Source organism: Nasonia vitripennis, chromosome 2, assembly GCF_009193385.2.
Source record: "Nasonia vitripennis strain AsymCx chromosome 2, Nvit_psr_1.1, whole genome shotgun sequence".
Taxonomy (NCBI): domain Eukaryota; kingdom Metazoa; phylum Arthropoda; class Insecta; order Hymenoptera; family Pteromalidae; genus Nasonia; species Nasonia vitripennis.
Genome location: NC_045758.1, coordinates 25,009,217 through 25,023,018, shown reverse-complemented (window position 1 = coordinate 25,023,018; position 13,802 = coordinate 25,009,217). Strand labels below are relative to the sequence as shown.

General features: G+C 43.4%; 3 protein-coding genes across 6 annotated transcripts in view; 1 reads left to right on the top strand and 2 right to left on the bottom strand.

The window, feature by feature from the left end:
* Positions 1 to 365: 365 nt before the first annotated feature.
* On the bottom strand, positions 366 to 2,732 carry LOC100301996 (lipase A-like). Its single transcript, NM_001161519.1, has 9 exons — positions 2,376 to 2,732; positions 2,207 to 2,281; positions 1,890 to 2,091; positions 1,655 to 1,769; positions 1,346 to 1,589; positions 1,090 to 1,251; positions 916 to 1,000; positions 671 to 783; positions 366 to 596 (listed from the first exon to the last, which is right to left on the bottom strand). The coding sequence occupies exons 1-9, from the start codon at positions 2,598 to 2,600 to the stop codon at positions 444 to 446; spliced, it is 1,374 nt and encodes a 457-aa protein (NP_001154991.1). The 5' UTR covers positions 2,601 to 2,732; the 3' UTR covers positions 366 to 443.
* A 131-nt stretch (positions 2,733 to 2,863) lies between these two features.
* Positions 2,864 to 10,905, top strand: LOC100122673 (chondroadherin-like protein). 2 transcript variants are annotated; one of them, XM_008219603.4, is made up of 8 exons: positions 2,864 to 2,965; positions 3,800 to 4,103; positions 4,698 to 5,028; positions 5,656 to 5,962; positions 6,057 to 6,285; positions 6,638 to 7,233; positions 7,316 to 7,739; positions 7,806 to 10,905. In XM_008219603.4, the coding sequence occupies exons 3-8, from the start codon at positions 4,846 to 4,848 to the stop codon at positions 8,389 to 8,391; spliced, it is 2,325 nt and encodes a 774-aa protein (XP_008217825.1). In that variant the 5' UTR covers positions 2,864 to 2,965; positions 3,800 to 4,103; positions 4,698 to 4,845; the 3' UTR covers positions 8,392 to 10,905. The 2 variants fall into 2 exon arrangements, with proteins under 2 accessions (XP_008217825.1, XP_001606284.2); XM_001606234.6 differs by lacking the exon at positions 2,864 to 2,965 and having other exon boundaries at positions 2,983 to 4,103; positions 7,316 to 7,730.
* The window catches only part of LOC100122685, a 27,409-nt gene continuing 23,113 nt past the window's right edge, over positions 9,507 to 13,802 (bottom strand). For all 3 annotated transcript variants that reach the window (XM_032596866.1, XM_003425139.5, XM_008219610.4), the window contains exon 3: positions 9,507 to 13,503. In XM_032596866.1, the coding sequence (XP_032452757.1) occupies positions 11,259 to 13,487 (2,229 nt within the window). In that variant the 5' untranslated portion in view covers positions 13,488 to 13,503 and the 3' untranslated portion in view covers positions 9,507 to 11,258. The remainder of the gene's footprint in view (positions 13,504 to 13,802) is intronic.

The following is a 13,802-nucleotide window of genomic DNA, read 5'->3' as shown; positions in this document are numbered from 1 at the left end:
CGTTAAAAATATATACGTCTATACGGACCTTGCGCAACTCGCAGAGGTGGATCCAAGAAGAAAAAGATGAAGAAGGGGTAGGGAAGAAAACGAGCGATGACTCTTCGTTTTAAAAGGCTGGGAGTTTCTTTATCGAGGGGGTAGAAGAAGCTCCCGGGGTCGCCGCTCTCTGATCGACTTTTAATTATAGCTATGTAGGGGAGCTTGCGCGGTCGCAGATGAATCGGAGAGCTTTTTCTACCAGTGCTTCGAAGATCATCGACTGCTACTGTATACTCGAGAACAGCGAAGATGGCGAACATTGAAGCTTCGGCTTTATCGGGTGAGGTTTCGGTTTGAAAAATATGTCGAGTAGTTTCATCAAATACTTATTATAAAGAATAGCATGGATCTTTATTTTGAGCAATTTAATTGTTCATATTAAAATAACAGTTTTTCAATCTTCAATAAAGTGGTAAGAGATTTTTAACAGCGTCAGCTATAGTCTTCGACGCTTCGGAAAATGGATAATCCAAGTCGTTCATGTAACTTCCAGATGGATATTTGAATTTGTATATTACAGAGGAAGGAAATCTATTCTGTAGTTCATTTATATCCTGAAATGTTGTTTTTACAATCACACGTCTCCAAATCGGCATTAATTTGAGTGTTCAAAATTAATTATTCATACCTTTTTATACAGAAATTTTTCATCAGGCCCCACAAAAACAGCATGAGGAAGGGTTATTTTACTCAAATCATACTCCTCACCACCCAATCCGTCGTCATATTCCTGAAAACGTCCTTAAAAAAGCAATAATAAACCATAAACAATAAATATTGGTGAGCGATAAACGTTATACAATGTTTAAGTCGAATTCTATTCATTTGGATAATATGAAGTCATATCCCTACGGGTTTTTTTCTGCAAACTACCTGATTTAATGAGCTGAAGTAAATGAATAAGATTTTTCTTTGATGTTCCCGCTGGCATGTGACGCATCAGAAGTGAGCAAGTTGCCTAGATAAAAAAAAATCATTTTATGCGTTAATTCTAATCAGCATAGCATTTTGTGCAAAATAAATAAGCTAGAAATTAACAAAATTTACCGTGTCGATTCTTATATGCAAATCTCCAAAAATAGTTGATAAAGTTTCTCCACATCTTTCCCGCACATGGTAAGCAAAATACGCCATGTACGAAGATAGTGGATAAAGTTCATCAGTGCGAGTATCATCACTGTCGCCTCCGTCAAAATTATCGCCCAGATTCTAGTACATGTGCAATTAAAATTAAAGTATTAAAATACGACTAACAAAAGTTAGCATGACAAACTGTAACAATCATATTAGTCAATTGGCCCACCTCGATTTTCTCAATAATTTCGTCTATTTGAGTATCATCATCGTCTGGTCGTTCCCAAAATAGTAATGGAGAAATACTGATTAGTAAACGAATTTTTTCATTGAATTCAGGGTATTTTGAAATAAGCACATAACTCTCCGTAGCTCCTATTGAATACCCTATGAAACTTAAATATCGTGATTTTGTCTTTGTTAAGACATAGTCAATGGAATGTCTCAAATCCTGGACTCCGACTTCATGAAAGCTAAAATATTATATGGTATTGAATAAAGTAATTTTTTAATCCATAGATAGATCTATAATGATTACCTGAAGTCCCAAAAAGCTGATTCGTTTGTGTTATAAATTGAGTGTGATCTGGAATATGAATTTCCTCTAGCATTTCCTAGCCATACGTCGTAATTATTTTCTACTAATGTATGTACTGAAAAAAACAACAAAATACCTTATAATCTGCTGCAGTGATTTTTCGCAATACATTTTTTTAGTGCTCGTAACGTAAATAATAACGTTTATACAAAGTAACATTGGAAAATAAAGTTACCAAGGTTTTTTTTACGGTTCTGAAGAACATAGGCATCAGAAGACAAAAGTAATCCGTGCTGTATAAAAACTACGCCATTGCCTGTTGATTCAGAAGGCTCTTCATCATCACGTATGATTCTGTGCAGCGTTAAGTTATAGCCATCGTCTGTTTCTACAAAGTGTTCTTTAGCCTTATATCCACTGCTCGACAAAATGGCATTCTAAAATGATTACAATTTTTCACATTTTAGCGTATAACACCCACAACATGTTGTATTATATTTAACAGATGTTTCTAGAAATGTATTGTAGTAATAATGATTATAATGTACTTACAATATCTGCAGTCATCAAAGGAAGCTTGTGATAGTTTTGTTCAGGATCCCAGAATGAAGTCTGATTCTCAAATTTCTAAATTATAATTAAAGAAAAAAATTGTAATTACATGAAAAACATTTCGATGATATTAAAAAAAAACTGAATAAACGTGTAAAAATTTATATACTTTGCGCCTCTCTAATAATCGTCGATTATGTTCTTGATCGTTATTAAAATCCCAGTAAGAGACCCGCTCCAAATCGAACTCTGGTCGCCCATATACAGGATTATTTATAAAATCTATGATATCAGAAGAAAAATTGCGAATCGGAAAAAACACCTCTTCAACTTTCAGCGCGAATGCTTCGGTGAAAAAAAGCAATGCCCAACAGCACAAATTAAAATAATGCATTGCGAATTGTGTCTTGAAGCACTGGCGAATGAATGTGAAAATTTAGTAAGTTCAGCAGTCAAAACGGAATATACAATCTGAATAATAAGGCACGAGCTAGGCGCAAGTCTACATTTACGTCAACTGCATTGCAATGAAAACGCGAAAGTTCAGCACGTTTTGTTTGGTTTTATAGCTAGTTTCACTGACGCGGAGTTATAAAATATTCACGATAATATACAAAGAAAAATATTGCTTCGCGAAATCTAAGGATAAATTTTCAAAAGCATCCGAGAGATATATCGAGACATTGAGTACATAGACAACCATGTGTTTCTCGCATTTAGCACTGTATAATGCAGTTATAAAAAGTAACGCATCAAGAGGTAACTATGTATGGTAATCGTATTTTAATATTTAAAATTCGTGGAATGCTCGAAGACCCCTCTGAGCATAAGTGTATCACTTTGGTTTTAAACGTGCATAAAACATCAGTTAAAAAAATTAAAATTTTACTAAATTCGCGGTGCAACGGAAAACATCTGAATCGCACCCTCACCACTGCGTCATACTAATGCCTTCGGAAATCCGACGCAATACCAAGTAGGCGTGACCATGCAGTCCAGCCTCGGTGGATTTGCGAAATCTCGATAGCACGAAGCGACGAAGGGGTTGGCTGATCAACAGGTAGATTCGCCCCCCCACCGCTCGGATAAGCCGCGAGGCTAAGCGCCGGCGCGAGAGTCGCGGCTAAGCCGTGGCCCCTCCGAGAGAGTGAAAGAGGGTGTGACCTGCGTAGGTCTGTTGGCTCGATTGGCTCAGCTGCTGGACGTGTGAGGATGCTCCTCTCGATGAGGGTGGAGTGTTGGGTTTTATTGTGTCGAAATGTTTTTCTTTCGTGAACCAGTGAGTTATTTTGGATACAGAAATTGAAGCTCATTTAAGTCTGCATAAGAAACTACTTAATAAATAAGATGTAACACTTGAAAAATTATATGACAACATAACGTTTGACGGAAGACAATTGATACTTTTAAAAAAAGATTACAAAGCTTATCTGTAAATAAAACAATAAATTCGATACGTCAGAGCCTCGCTATACAATGCAACATGGTTCGAATGAAGCAACTCATCAAAATTTCATCGGCCGCATCAAGCCAGCTGTAATACATGAGTAATCTTCAAAAATCGCATGATCCTCATCAATCTTTTACTCGTAGGAAGTCGGTAGCCAGTCGCTCATCCTCGATGCTTCGTCCTTTAACCGCAAAGAGAACAAGACAGAGGATAAAAAAAAAGAAAAAACGAAAGAAGAACGAGAGAAGACGCTTCGCTTAACCTCGTCGAGCGCGGAGCCGGCCGTGTATAGCTCGAGCGGATCGCAAGAGGTCGTATTACCGGCGAAGTGGACGACGACGTCGTCTCGAGAAAATATCCGCATGGGTCAGCCCGAAGAGGGGCTTAGACCGCGGACACGGAGAGAGAAGAGGACGCTCCGGCAATATCGGCTTTGGGATACTCGAGGTATTAATCTAATGTCCTGCAAGAGAGATCTGCCGTTTTCCAGCGAGATGCCCCTTTAAATTTTCCTGACGCGCGTGTATGTGATATCGAATGGACGCTCGATGGGCAGCTTTAAAGTCCGATCCTTTTGTTTGATGAGACGATTTTCGTTTGATTTTTAAAAGAATATACTGTATTACATGGTGAAAAAAAGTTTGATGAAATCGAGCTACTTGCAGTATACAAGTGCTAATCTGCGATCGTTATCTCGCGTGCTTTACTCTGTAAGAATAATAAAAAAAAAATTAGATTCGCCTTCTCGGATACATGGAAAGAATGCCGAGTCAACAACAAACACGCCTCCGAATCAACACTACTTCCAAAAGCAAAGAACAGCGTACATCCGAGCACAAAGCCAGAAAATTTCTGACTCAGCGAAAGGCACTGCCATAGAGGCAGTCGTCGAAATAAAATTATCTGAGCGCGATATCTCGCGCTAAGCACGGCCAGCTCGCGCACTCGGTTATCTCCGATAGCGCGTCTGCTCTCTTCCGTCTCTGTCCCTCGCAGTCGCTATCGGCGCCTGTTGACGCCCGCACCTCTCTCCCTGCACAGGTGCGCGCGACTCGTCGTCTCGTTTTTTTCTCTTCTTCTTCTTCTCTCCCGTGTGTACTCGACATGAGGCTCGTGCCGATTTCCATCCGGTGATGCGGCCGAGCTTCTGAAGATCGTTGGATTCAGTGGTGTGCGGGTGCGACAGAGGATGGCAGAAGAGACGTTGGGAAAAAGTGCTGTCTCGTGGCTGGTGGTTGTTTTGCTGCTTTTACTGGAAGTGAAGGCCCGTGGCTGCCCCGCGAGATGTCAGTGCGACCTGGTTCATGTGCCGCGCACAGTCAACTGCGCCGGCTTGGGACTGCAAGCTTTCCCGGAGAACATCAGCGATGTCGTAAGTTTGGAGGGAAAAATACGGTGGATTTGGAAGCCGGCTGATTAGGCGTCGGTTTTATCTCTCGGAGGTTTCCATTAGGACCGGTGATTCGTGGGAAATTCGGCTGTTTGCTCGACGACGAAGTTGAAAAATTACAGCGGAAAATTAGTACGGGAATCGATACGTTTTTTCTCTCTCTCTCTCTCTCTCTCTCTCTCTCTCTCTCTCTCTCTCTCTCGGCGAGAGAGGTGCGCGCGAGCGCGTGAGTAATGCGATTTCTACGTGATTCACAGCTTATCGCGCAGCTACATCTGATCGTATACTTAGTTGTCTGGAATAAACCACAAAAAATTAGAGTCTATATAGAGTAAACCAATAGGTTTCGTTCCGCTGTGAATTACTGAATCTTATATGCACTGATTCTGCGGTCATTGTTTTTCTGCTTGGTAATATCTGTGATTTGCAGATAGTAGAATAAAGAAAAATTACGTAATTTTCGACGCTTTACAACTATCAAAACAGTAATGTTTCACAAACGAAATTCTCTCTCGTCTACATAAAGCCTAGTTTTAAGAACATAAAAGACCTCGATCGCTCCGCACGACACTCCCGCCTATACAAACACGCCCACATATCTGTTGACAGGTGGAGCACCTGGACCTGTCGGGTAACCTGCTTACGGAGCTGCCCGCGGAGGTGAATCGGCTTACGGAGCTCCAGCACCTCAATTTGGCGCGCAACAAATTAAGCTCCTTGCCAGCGAATCTACGGGGCCTGGGCAATTTGCGCAAGCTCGACCTAAGCGAGAACGCGCTGAAGGATCCCCAGCCGGATCTCGCTGGGATCACTCACCTGGCACGACTGAAGACGCTCTATCTCGCGGGCAATCCCTTGACCGAGCTCGACGGTCTCAAAAACGCGGCGCTGCAGTTCCTCAGCGCTGACTCGTGCGGTAATTTGAGCTTTTTTCCAATGACTTCGAAGCTACTTTGAAAGCTGGAGTGGATACTTAAAAAACTTACCGATGGCGTTTTTACTTTTTGCAGGCATCGAGAGGCTTAAAAATACATCATTGTCGGGTCTACCGGAGCTTACGAAGTTGAGTTTGTCCGGCAACCCGCTGAAAGACATCAAGGATCCTTACAGTCTGAAGCTGAAAGGGCTCGATCTCTCGAAATGCCAATTGAAAGTCTTGAGTCCACGCGCGTTTCAGGGCTTTCCGGAGCTTATTGATCTGCGCTTGGCCGAAAATCCGACCTTGGTATATAGCACTAGGTGGGTGCTCTCGGAATTATACTTACCCGCATCGAATGTCGACTTGGCTATATCGCCGAGTATTAATTTGATCGCGTGACTTTGAAGAAATGATCTTATTCGATTGTATTAAAACTAAAAACATGTTTCATGCTTTAAAATTTGTCGAGAGTAAATTTATTAACTATGAATGCTCTACGCTGTTTTTGATGGTTGTTTTTAAATACTATCGAAAGTTGAGTCTGTTTGTACTCTTTTAATTATTACTGAAAATCGACACTTTTATTTAGACTTGTAGTACTTAAATAATTTATATATTCATATATAAAGAAGTAATTTCAGCGATTACATAAAAACTCCTCATTATTTTCAGATACGAGACGCTGCGTCACCAGAAGCTTCAAAAGATCGACGTTTCTCGTTGTGATCTGGACCGACCTGGTCTCCATGGCTTTCCATCCCTGACCTACGCCAGATTATCCAGCAACTCGATTCGAATGCTGCCCGATCGAATCTTCGCCAAGAACCGCGAACTGACTCATCTCTTTCTCGACTACAACCACCTCGAGCGCCTGAACAGGAGCACCTTCGCTAACCTCCTGCGACTTCAGGTCCTCGATCTCTCGGCGAACGGCCTCAAAGCCGTGCCATCTATGGCGTTCCGTGACAACATCGAACTGCAGTTTCTGAATCTTTCGGACAACTACATGGTCGATTTTCCGAAACTGTCCACCTCGGTGATCAGTCTGGATCTCTCGGCTAATCTGATAAGCAGAGTTGATCCAAACAGTTTATCGGGGACCCCGAGCCTGTACCATTTGAATTTGAGCAAGAATCTTATTGACGAGATGCCCAGTGGCTTAGATTCGGGGACTTTGAGGAATCTGATCCTGAGGAGGAACAGGATCACGTCGTTGGAGAACGTTAGCCTGAGTGGTCTTCCTGAATTAGAAAAGTTAGATCTTTCTGGTGAATATTTTGTTTTTTAATGCAACCAAATAACGACAGTATAAGTACAGCTTTCAAATCATAAAATTTACATTGTTTCCAGGAAACATGTTGACCAAAGGCGTGACACCAGAAATATTCTTCGACAATCCCAATCTGCGCCATCTCTATTTGCACGACAATCCCTGGATATGCGACTGCACACAACTCTATCCAGGTTACATGTTTCTGACCAGTTTGGCGGCTAAAACAGAAACGCTGATATGTCATAGTCCGAAAAACGTGACAGGCTTTTCCTGGAAGCTTGCCTGCGCCAACGAATGGAAAAGAGAGATTCTGCACAAAAGCAATAACAAAACCTGGGGACTCATCCTCGTGAGTCTTCTGACCGTGGTCGTGCTCACGGGCACGATTATCTCGATAAGACATTCGATGAAATTAAAGAGACAATCGAGAAACCAAAGACTGGAAGTTGAGAGAGCCGAAGTCAGAGAGAGATTAAGACTTTTGCAAAGGAGGTTTGTACCGTAAGTTCGATAAAAGTAACATAAGTCCCTTCGTAGTTTATTTATTCTCACGTTTCTCCTTAAAAGAAGCCAACGACTACAGGAGGAACTGCGAGAGGTCGCCTCGGAGCCGCGTATCCATCCCATGGAACTGATCGGACCTCCGAGTTACGAGGAAGCGGTGACGATGCCGCGTCTAGCTCGTTCCCTCGATGCCCTGGATACCGTGACCACCAATAGCCGCAGTACGACGGTCATCCGGATGACCGGTTCGTCGGAGAGTCTTCGAGCTGGTAAGAAACGATGCAGACCTCGTCGGTTGCGTTCCCAAAGCGAGGACAACCTGACGCGACGAGAGATGCGTCGTCAGGAACGTCTGAGACGAGCCAGAGAAACGGGTCCTACAGCTGGACAGAACGACAACGTTGATAACAGACAAGAGGATGACCCGGATGACAAAGAAGGCAGGTCTAGGAATAGACCTCCTACACCCACGGCTGCCAAAAGGAAGAGCATCAGAAGGATGTCGACGAGAAATGGAACTTCGACTGACGACGAGGACTCGGAAGGTGGAGGTGAAGCTGGAGGAAGAAGAATCGGAAGGACGGTTATAAGGCATTTGGACAGGGAGCCCAGAAGCGGATACAGACCCTCCACAGACGGCGATAGCTGAACTGCTGAGTCGATTGTTTATCTCTGAAAGATGGTTATAATTATATATTATATATAATTATAAAGGAATATTTGTAGAGTGCGATAGCTGTCGCGTGATTTCTTCTTTAAAGGTTTTGCGAGAAGAAAGTTGTTGCACCTCGTTGGCCAAACTTTGGTAACTGGAAAATGATAAGATGTGGTGCGCAAACGTATTTTGCTATTTCGTTAATAATTAACTTATCAACCGTCATTGTACCAATAAGATAGGTACATTGATGAGATCGATCTATAAAATAGAAACTAATTTTTGAATTCTAGCATAAAAATCGACACTCTTTCTGTAAGCGTGATTATGTATATACATAGCATAAACATTTATTTTTTATAAAATTCAAATGAAAATCATATAATTCAAACGATCATCGACAACCACAAGCAAAAATTATGCAAAAATAAGAACAAAAATTCATAAAGAATGCAAATCATAGAATAAAACTATTTTTAAAATTGATCTACTGCGGTGATAGTTTTCGAAAGCCATGTAATGTGATATGATTACTCAGATATACTGTAGAGTTGAAAAACAGTAAAACGTTTTTTAATGGGAAAAAATCTATGAGTATCTTCTTGCATAATAGAATTAGACTAATGAATTAAGTCTGTTGGAATGCAGCTGAACTATTTTTATTGCTTCCTGGAAAGTTCTAAGTCAAATGGGATTTAAGATGGTAAAAATAGTACAAAGACATCGTTGCGTGTTCATTAGTCATCAGTTTCATTGCCTAATTAAATTCAATCAGTAATGCTGCATTCTTATAAGAGACGTAATTGGATTGCAAAACATTTTATACTATTGAACATATATAAACGCATGGCTATGTCTTTTACTTGTAAAAAAAAATAATTTTATCTTTTTGTATACCCGTATAATATATTAATGATAGATATTGATTATTGTTTTATGAATAAAAACATTTCTAAAAATGTTGCAGTGTTACAGAACGATTTGCGACTATTGTAACGGTTTGAACATTTATTTATTAAAATCTTATAATAATATATCGTTCGTTTGTAAATTTATAATCAATAGTATAAAGAATCGTTTGTGTAAAATAAATAACAAAACACTAGGTGTATAATATGTAGATTATCGATGTTTATGTAAATAAAATATTATTACAAAATTTAAAGAAGTATGATGTATAATTTCTGAAACTATTTAATCTCTAAATTACATTGGTTTTTCGTTATTACAAAAATATCTATAACCATCGTTTTTACGTACAAATATACAGATACATATAGCTACAGTCATTAAAAAATATTTCAACTCTAACGTAGCGTAAAACTTGTATAGTACCTACATTGTCACATACTTTACGTATACATATACATATATGATGTCGCGCTTCTAACGATTATACAAATAGGCCTAGGTGTATACGTACAGCTTACGTATATACGCCTATACCTATTTATAAGAAGATGGCTCACTTTTTCCTTGACGCAATAGTAAAAGCTGCGTGTATTCTGCCTTATCCGATGTAGATACGCCGAACCGATAAGGTCGACGAACTCGATGTAGGCTGAAACGAAGAGATAACGAATGAAACGTGAAAAGGCTCGCTTAGCAACGCACCGGTTCAGCGAGGAATTGGAAAAAAAGAATCTCCATTTGTTTTTTGCAACAAACTAAAATATTGATTCGATTTACTGATTTAAGGCAGCCATTATATTTATAAATTAAAAGCCTTACGTTACATTAATTGTACAGCCTATGTGTTACTATTTTGTTGTTTCTTGGATGAAAAGAGAATCTGCTTACTATTTCTACTTCATTCATGCAAATACCTTCGCATTTTAAAAAGATAATTTTGTCTGAGTAAATAGTTTTTGCGCAACTTTATTCGATTTTCTAGAGAATTAATATAATTAACTACATTACAATTTACAGAAGAATCTAATGATGCATATTAAACAGACAGATAAATGTATAGTCGAATAAGTTAATATACAAATCTCAACCTTACAGTTATGCGCGAGAACTGTTAAAAAAAGTCACAAAAATATAATTGTTATACTATTCGTATTTCTTACACACCTAATGATCTAGGAAGTTTATACCTCAACGTCTATAAGGTAAAGTTACTAAATAAGATTAAATTTATGGAATAGTTGCTTATAGTACATGATTTATTTAGTTTTGAGCACGATTTATTTACATTTGAATAAAAGCAACTTTGATATACCTTCAAGATAGATAGGATGAAGAGGACGAGTGCGCGCGCTCGCGAAAAACATTGTTTTTATTCAAATTTAAACGTGTACTTAAATATATATTTTACATAATTGTAAACTCGTTATTGTTTTGACGTTGTTTTCGTTCCGTAATACCGAAATACGAAGAGCGAAAGATGAATCTTCAAATGTACGTCAGCATCAAAGTATTGCAAACTTTCCTCGTACGCAAACATACAACTTTAACACATCGTCGTGCTTCGTGTCCGAAATCGAAATGATCATAGTCAACAGTGAAAAAGTCTCTATTCTTCCATACGTGTATGCGTATACTCACTAATACAAACTTATCTCTCATATTGGCTCGTGAAAGAAATATATAGAATCGTACAAGGAGTGACTAGTGTCCGCTCATCTTTGACAACAATTAAAACAAAAAAAAGGAGAAGCAACGTCGTACTCGATATTTCTTCTATAGGTGTACAAGTGTACAAAGGCACATATTGCACTGTATATCTATCTCTCTCGGATTACACACTTCGATCATTCGCAGTCGAGTAGAGTTTTCGCGGAACTGAATGAAAAAAATCATCGTCATTTCACTTCACTGTATGTACGAACGTCACTCAAATCCTCGCACGCGGCGTTTCAGGGCGTCTTGACTAGGTTCTCGCCGCCCTTGAGCCGCGTGATGAGGATCGGCGTCTTGGGTACGCTGTCGGGGTTGTCCTGCATCGTGATCTTGACGCGCTGCGCGCCGGGACTGAGAGGTGGCCCCTCGCCGTCGTAGTCCCCACCATTCTGCAGCAGCTCGTCAGAGCAGTTGCTGTGCAGACTCGTCCTGGGGTCGTCGACGGCGTCGATGGCTTCCATGGGTGGGTTCAGTCCGTTGAGAGGAGCCTCGATCTCCTGGCCTTTCCTGGGTGGTTTGACCGGGTCACTGGTGTCCTGGGTGACGCCAACGGCTCTGCCGTTGCCGTTGGTGAGCGGCGCCGTCGGGGTGATGTCGTAGCTGCGCTGGTTGTCCTTGGGTTCCTCAGGTGGAGCGCAGGTCATCAGAGGCACGTTCTCCATGGTGTTGCCGTTGGCCTGGATCTTGGGCGGTACGGCCCCGGCGTTTTGTTCGAGGAGTGAGCGCTGCATGTCCTTGAGCTCGGTGCCGCGCTCGACGTCATTGCGTTTCCGCTTCTTCCGGCAGAAGTCACCCTTGTAGGCGGCGATACCGATCAGACCGGCGAGGATCGCCAGTAGAGCCGCTAGCACGATGTAAGATCCCATGCCCTTCTTGGACTCGGTGGACATCTCGGGACCGGTCAGGTCGTTCGTTTCCTCCACGGCCACGACTTCCTTGGGCGCCTCCAGAGTCCTGGGGCTCTGCTTCAGCGCCTCGTCCGGCACGACGATTTTTGGCGGGAGTACGGGATCCTCGACCACGTCGAAGACCTCAGGCTTGGGAGGCTCTTGCCCCGCTGGGATGAAGCCGTCCTCCTTGATTTCCTCTTCGGCGCTCTTCTCCGGGGACTGAGGCTGTTCCGTCGTCTCGGACGAGCCGAAGGGATTCAAGTTGCTCAAGACGCTGCCCAAGTTCCAGCCACCCCAGATGGAGCCCTCGGTCGTCGTCGAGGTGGACGTGGTCGAGGATGGGCTGATCTGAACCTCCTCCTCCTCGGGGCCCGCGCCGGTCTCGTTAAAGTCGATGGCGGGCATCCGGGCGATCATACCGGAGCCTTCGGATCCGGAGCCTTCGTCCACGTCGGCGTCGGTCTCACCGGAGCCCACGTCCGGCACAATGATCTCGTCGGTTTTCTCGGGCTTCGTCGAGCTGGACGAGACGATCGGCACGTCGGTGGTATTCTTCTTCTCGGCGACGGCGTAGACAAGGTCATCCATGACGCCCTCGGGTACAGTCTCCGAGCTGGACGAGACGATCGGCTCGTCGCTGGCGTTCTTCTCCTCGACGGGTATCGAGGTCGTGGCTTCCCTCTCGGTGTCGTCGAACGTGATGTCGTCTCTCGAGGCGATGGTCGTGACCGACAGGTCCTCGCTCGACGAAACTTCGGCTGGTTCGACCGAGGAGCTCGGCTCGGGAGAGGAAGCCGGGGGCAGCGTCTCGGCTTCGTTCTCACCGATCTCGGGCTGCTCCACGTCCTTCTCCTCCACGTCGAGATCCTTCTCGGCTTCGTCCAGGGTCTCGTCCTCCTCGTTGATGGGCTCAGCCTCTCCGGATCCCTCGTCGATCGGTTGGTCGGCCTGCATCTCCTCGTCCTGCTTCTCAAACAGACAGGTCATCTTCGTGTCGGGCTTGAGGATCGAGGCGTGCTTGACGGAGGCCGGCTCGGCGCAGGTGGTCTTCTTGGATATCTTGACCCCCCTGGCCAGCAGCGCATCTCTGAGCTTCAAGCTCGGGCAGTTGCAGTTCAGCGGATTGCTCGACAGGTCGAGGAGCCTCAGCTCCTTGAGACTCATCAGGGCGGAGGGCAGCTGCCTGATGGCGTTGTTGCCGAGCCTGAGGCTGTGCACGTGCTTGAGTCCGTCGAAGGCGCCTGCCTCCAGATGCCTGAGCTTGTTCTCGGCGAGGTTGAGGGTCTGCAGGGAGCCGAGCTTGGCGAAGCTGCCGCTCTCGATGCTCTCGATCCGACCGCCGGATAGGTCGAGGTGGCGCAGACTCGTCAGGTTGCGAAAGTTGCCGGGCGCGAGGACCCTAGAGTAGGAGGGCGCTCGGAGCGTGTGCAGGTGGTAGGTCTCGATGTAGCGGGCGTCTTCGAGGTCGTGGCATCTCGCCGCGGTTGTCTGGTCCAGGGAGCACAGGCAGCTGACCTCGTCCCAGCTGAGAAGGAAGAGCAGGAGCAGTAGGTGGACCAGCTTGAACGACTTCATCTTGAATCTGACGGTTCTGCAACAGAGGACATATCGTTGTATACCACTTCAATCGGAATCAACAGAGAAAATAAATAAGCGGACAGTCGGGTAAGCGATCGAATTGCATAATTCATTGCATACACGAAATATGCACGATTAAATCGTGCGGGATTCCCGGCTAATTGAAAATTAAAATTAATCCACGCCTCGATACAGTATCGCGCGAGCGCGAAGATGAGGCACGCTCTCGCGATTTCACTTTATCGACCGCGCCTCGGTTATTTTCGTGTACAATCTCGAGCAAACAGATTCGAGAGAGACTTATTCTTCTTC

Excerpts from the sequence above, each read along its gene's own strand:
- LOC100301996 (NM_001161519.1), bottom strand. The coding sequence starts at position 2,600 with ATGCATTATTTTAATTTGTGCTGTTGGGCATTGCTTTTTTTCACCGAA. Across the intron at positions 1,590-1,654 it reads TCAGCTTTTTGGGACTTCAG|CTTTCATGAAGTCGGAGTCC; the intron begins GTAATCATTATA and ends ATAATATTTTAG. Across the intron at positions 784-915 it reads ACTTCAGCTCATTAAATCAG|GACGTTTTCAGGAATATGAC; the intron begins GTAGTTTGCAGA and ends TGCTTTTTTAAG.
- LOC100122673 (XM_008219603.4), top strand. The coding sequence starts at position 4,846 with ATGGCAGAAGAGACGTTGGGAAAAAGTGCTGTCTCGTGGCTGGTGGTT. Across the intron at positions 5,963-6,056 it reads CCTCAGCGCTGACTCGTGCG|GCATCGAGAGGCTTAAAAAT; the intron begins GTAATTTGAGCT and ends TACTTTTTGCAG. Across the intron at positions 7,234-7,315 it reads AGAAAAGTTAGATCTTTCTG|GAAACATGTTGACCAAAGGC; the intron begins GTGAATATTTTG and ends CATTGTTTCCAG.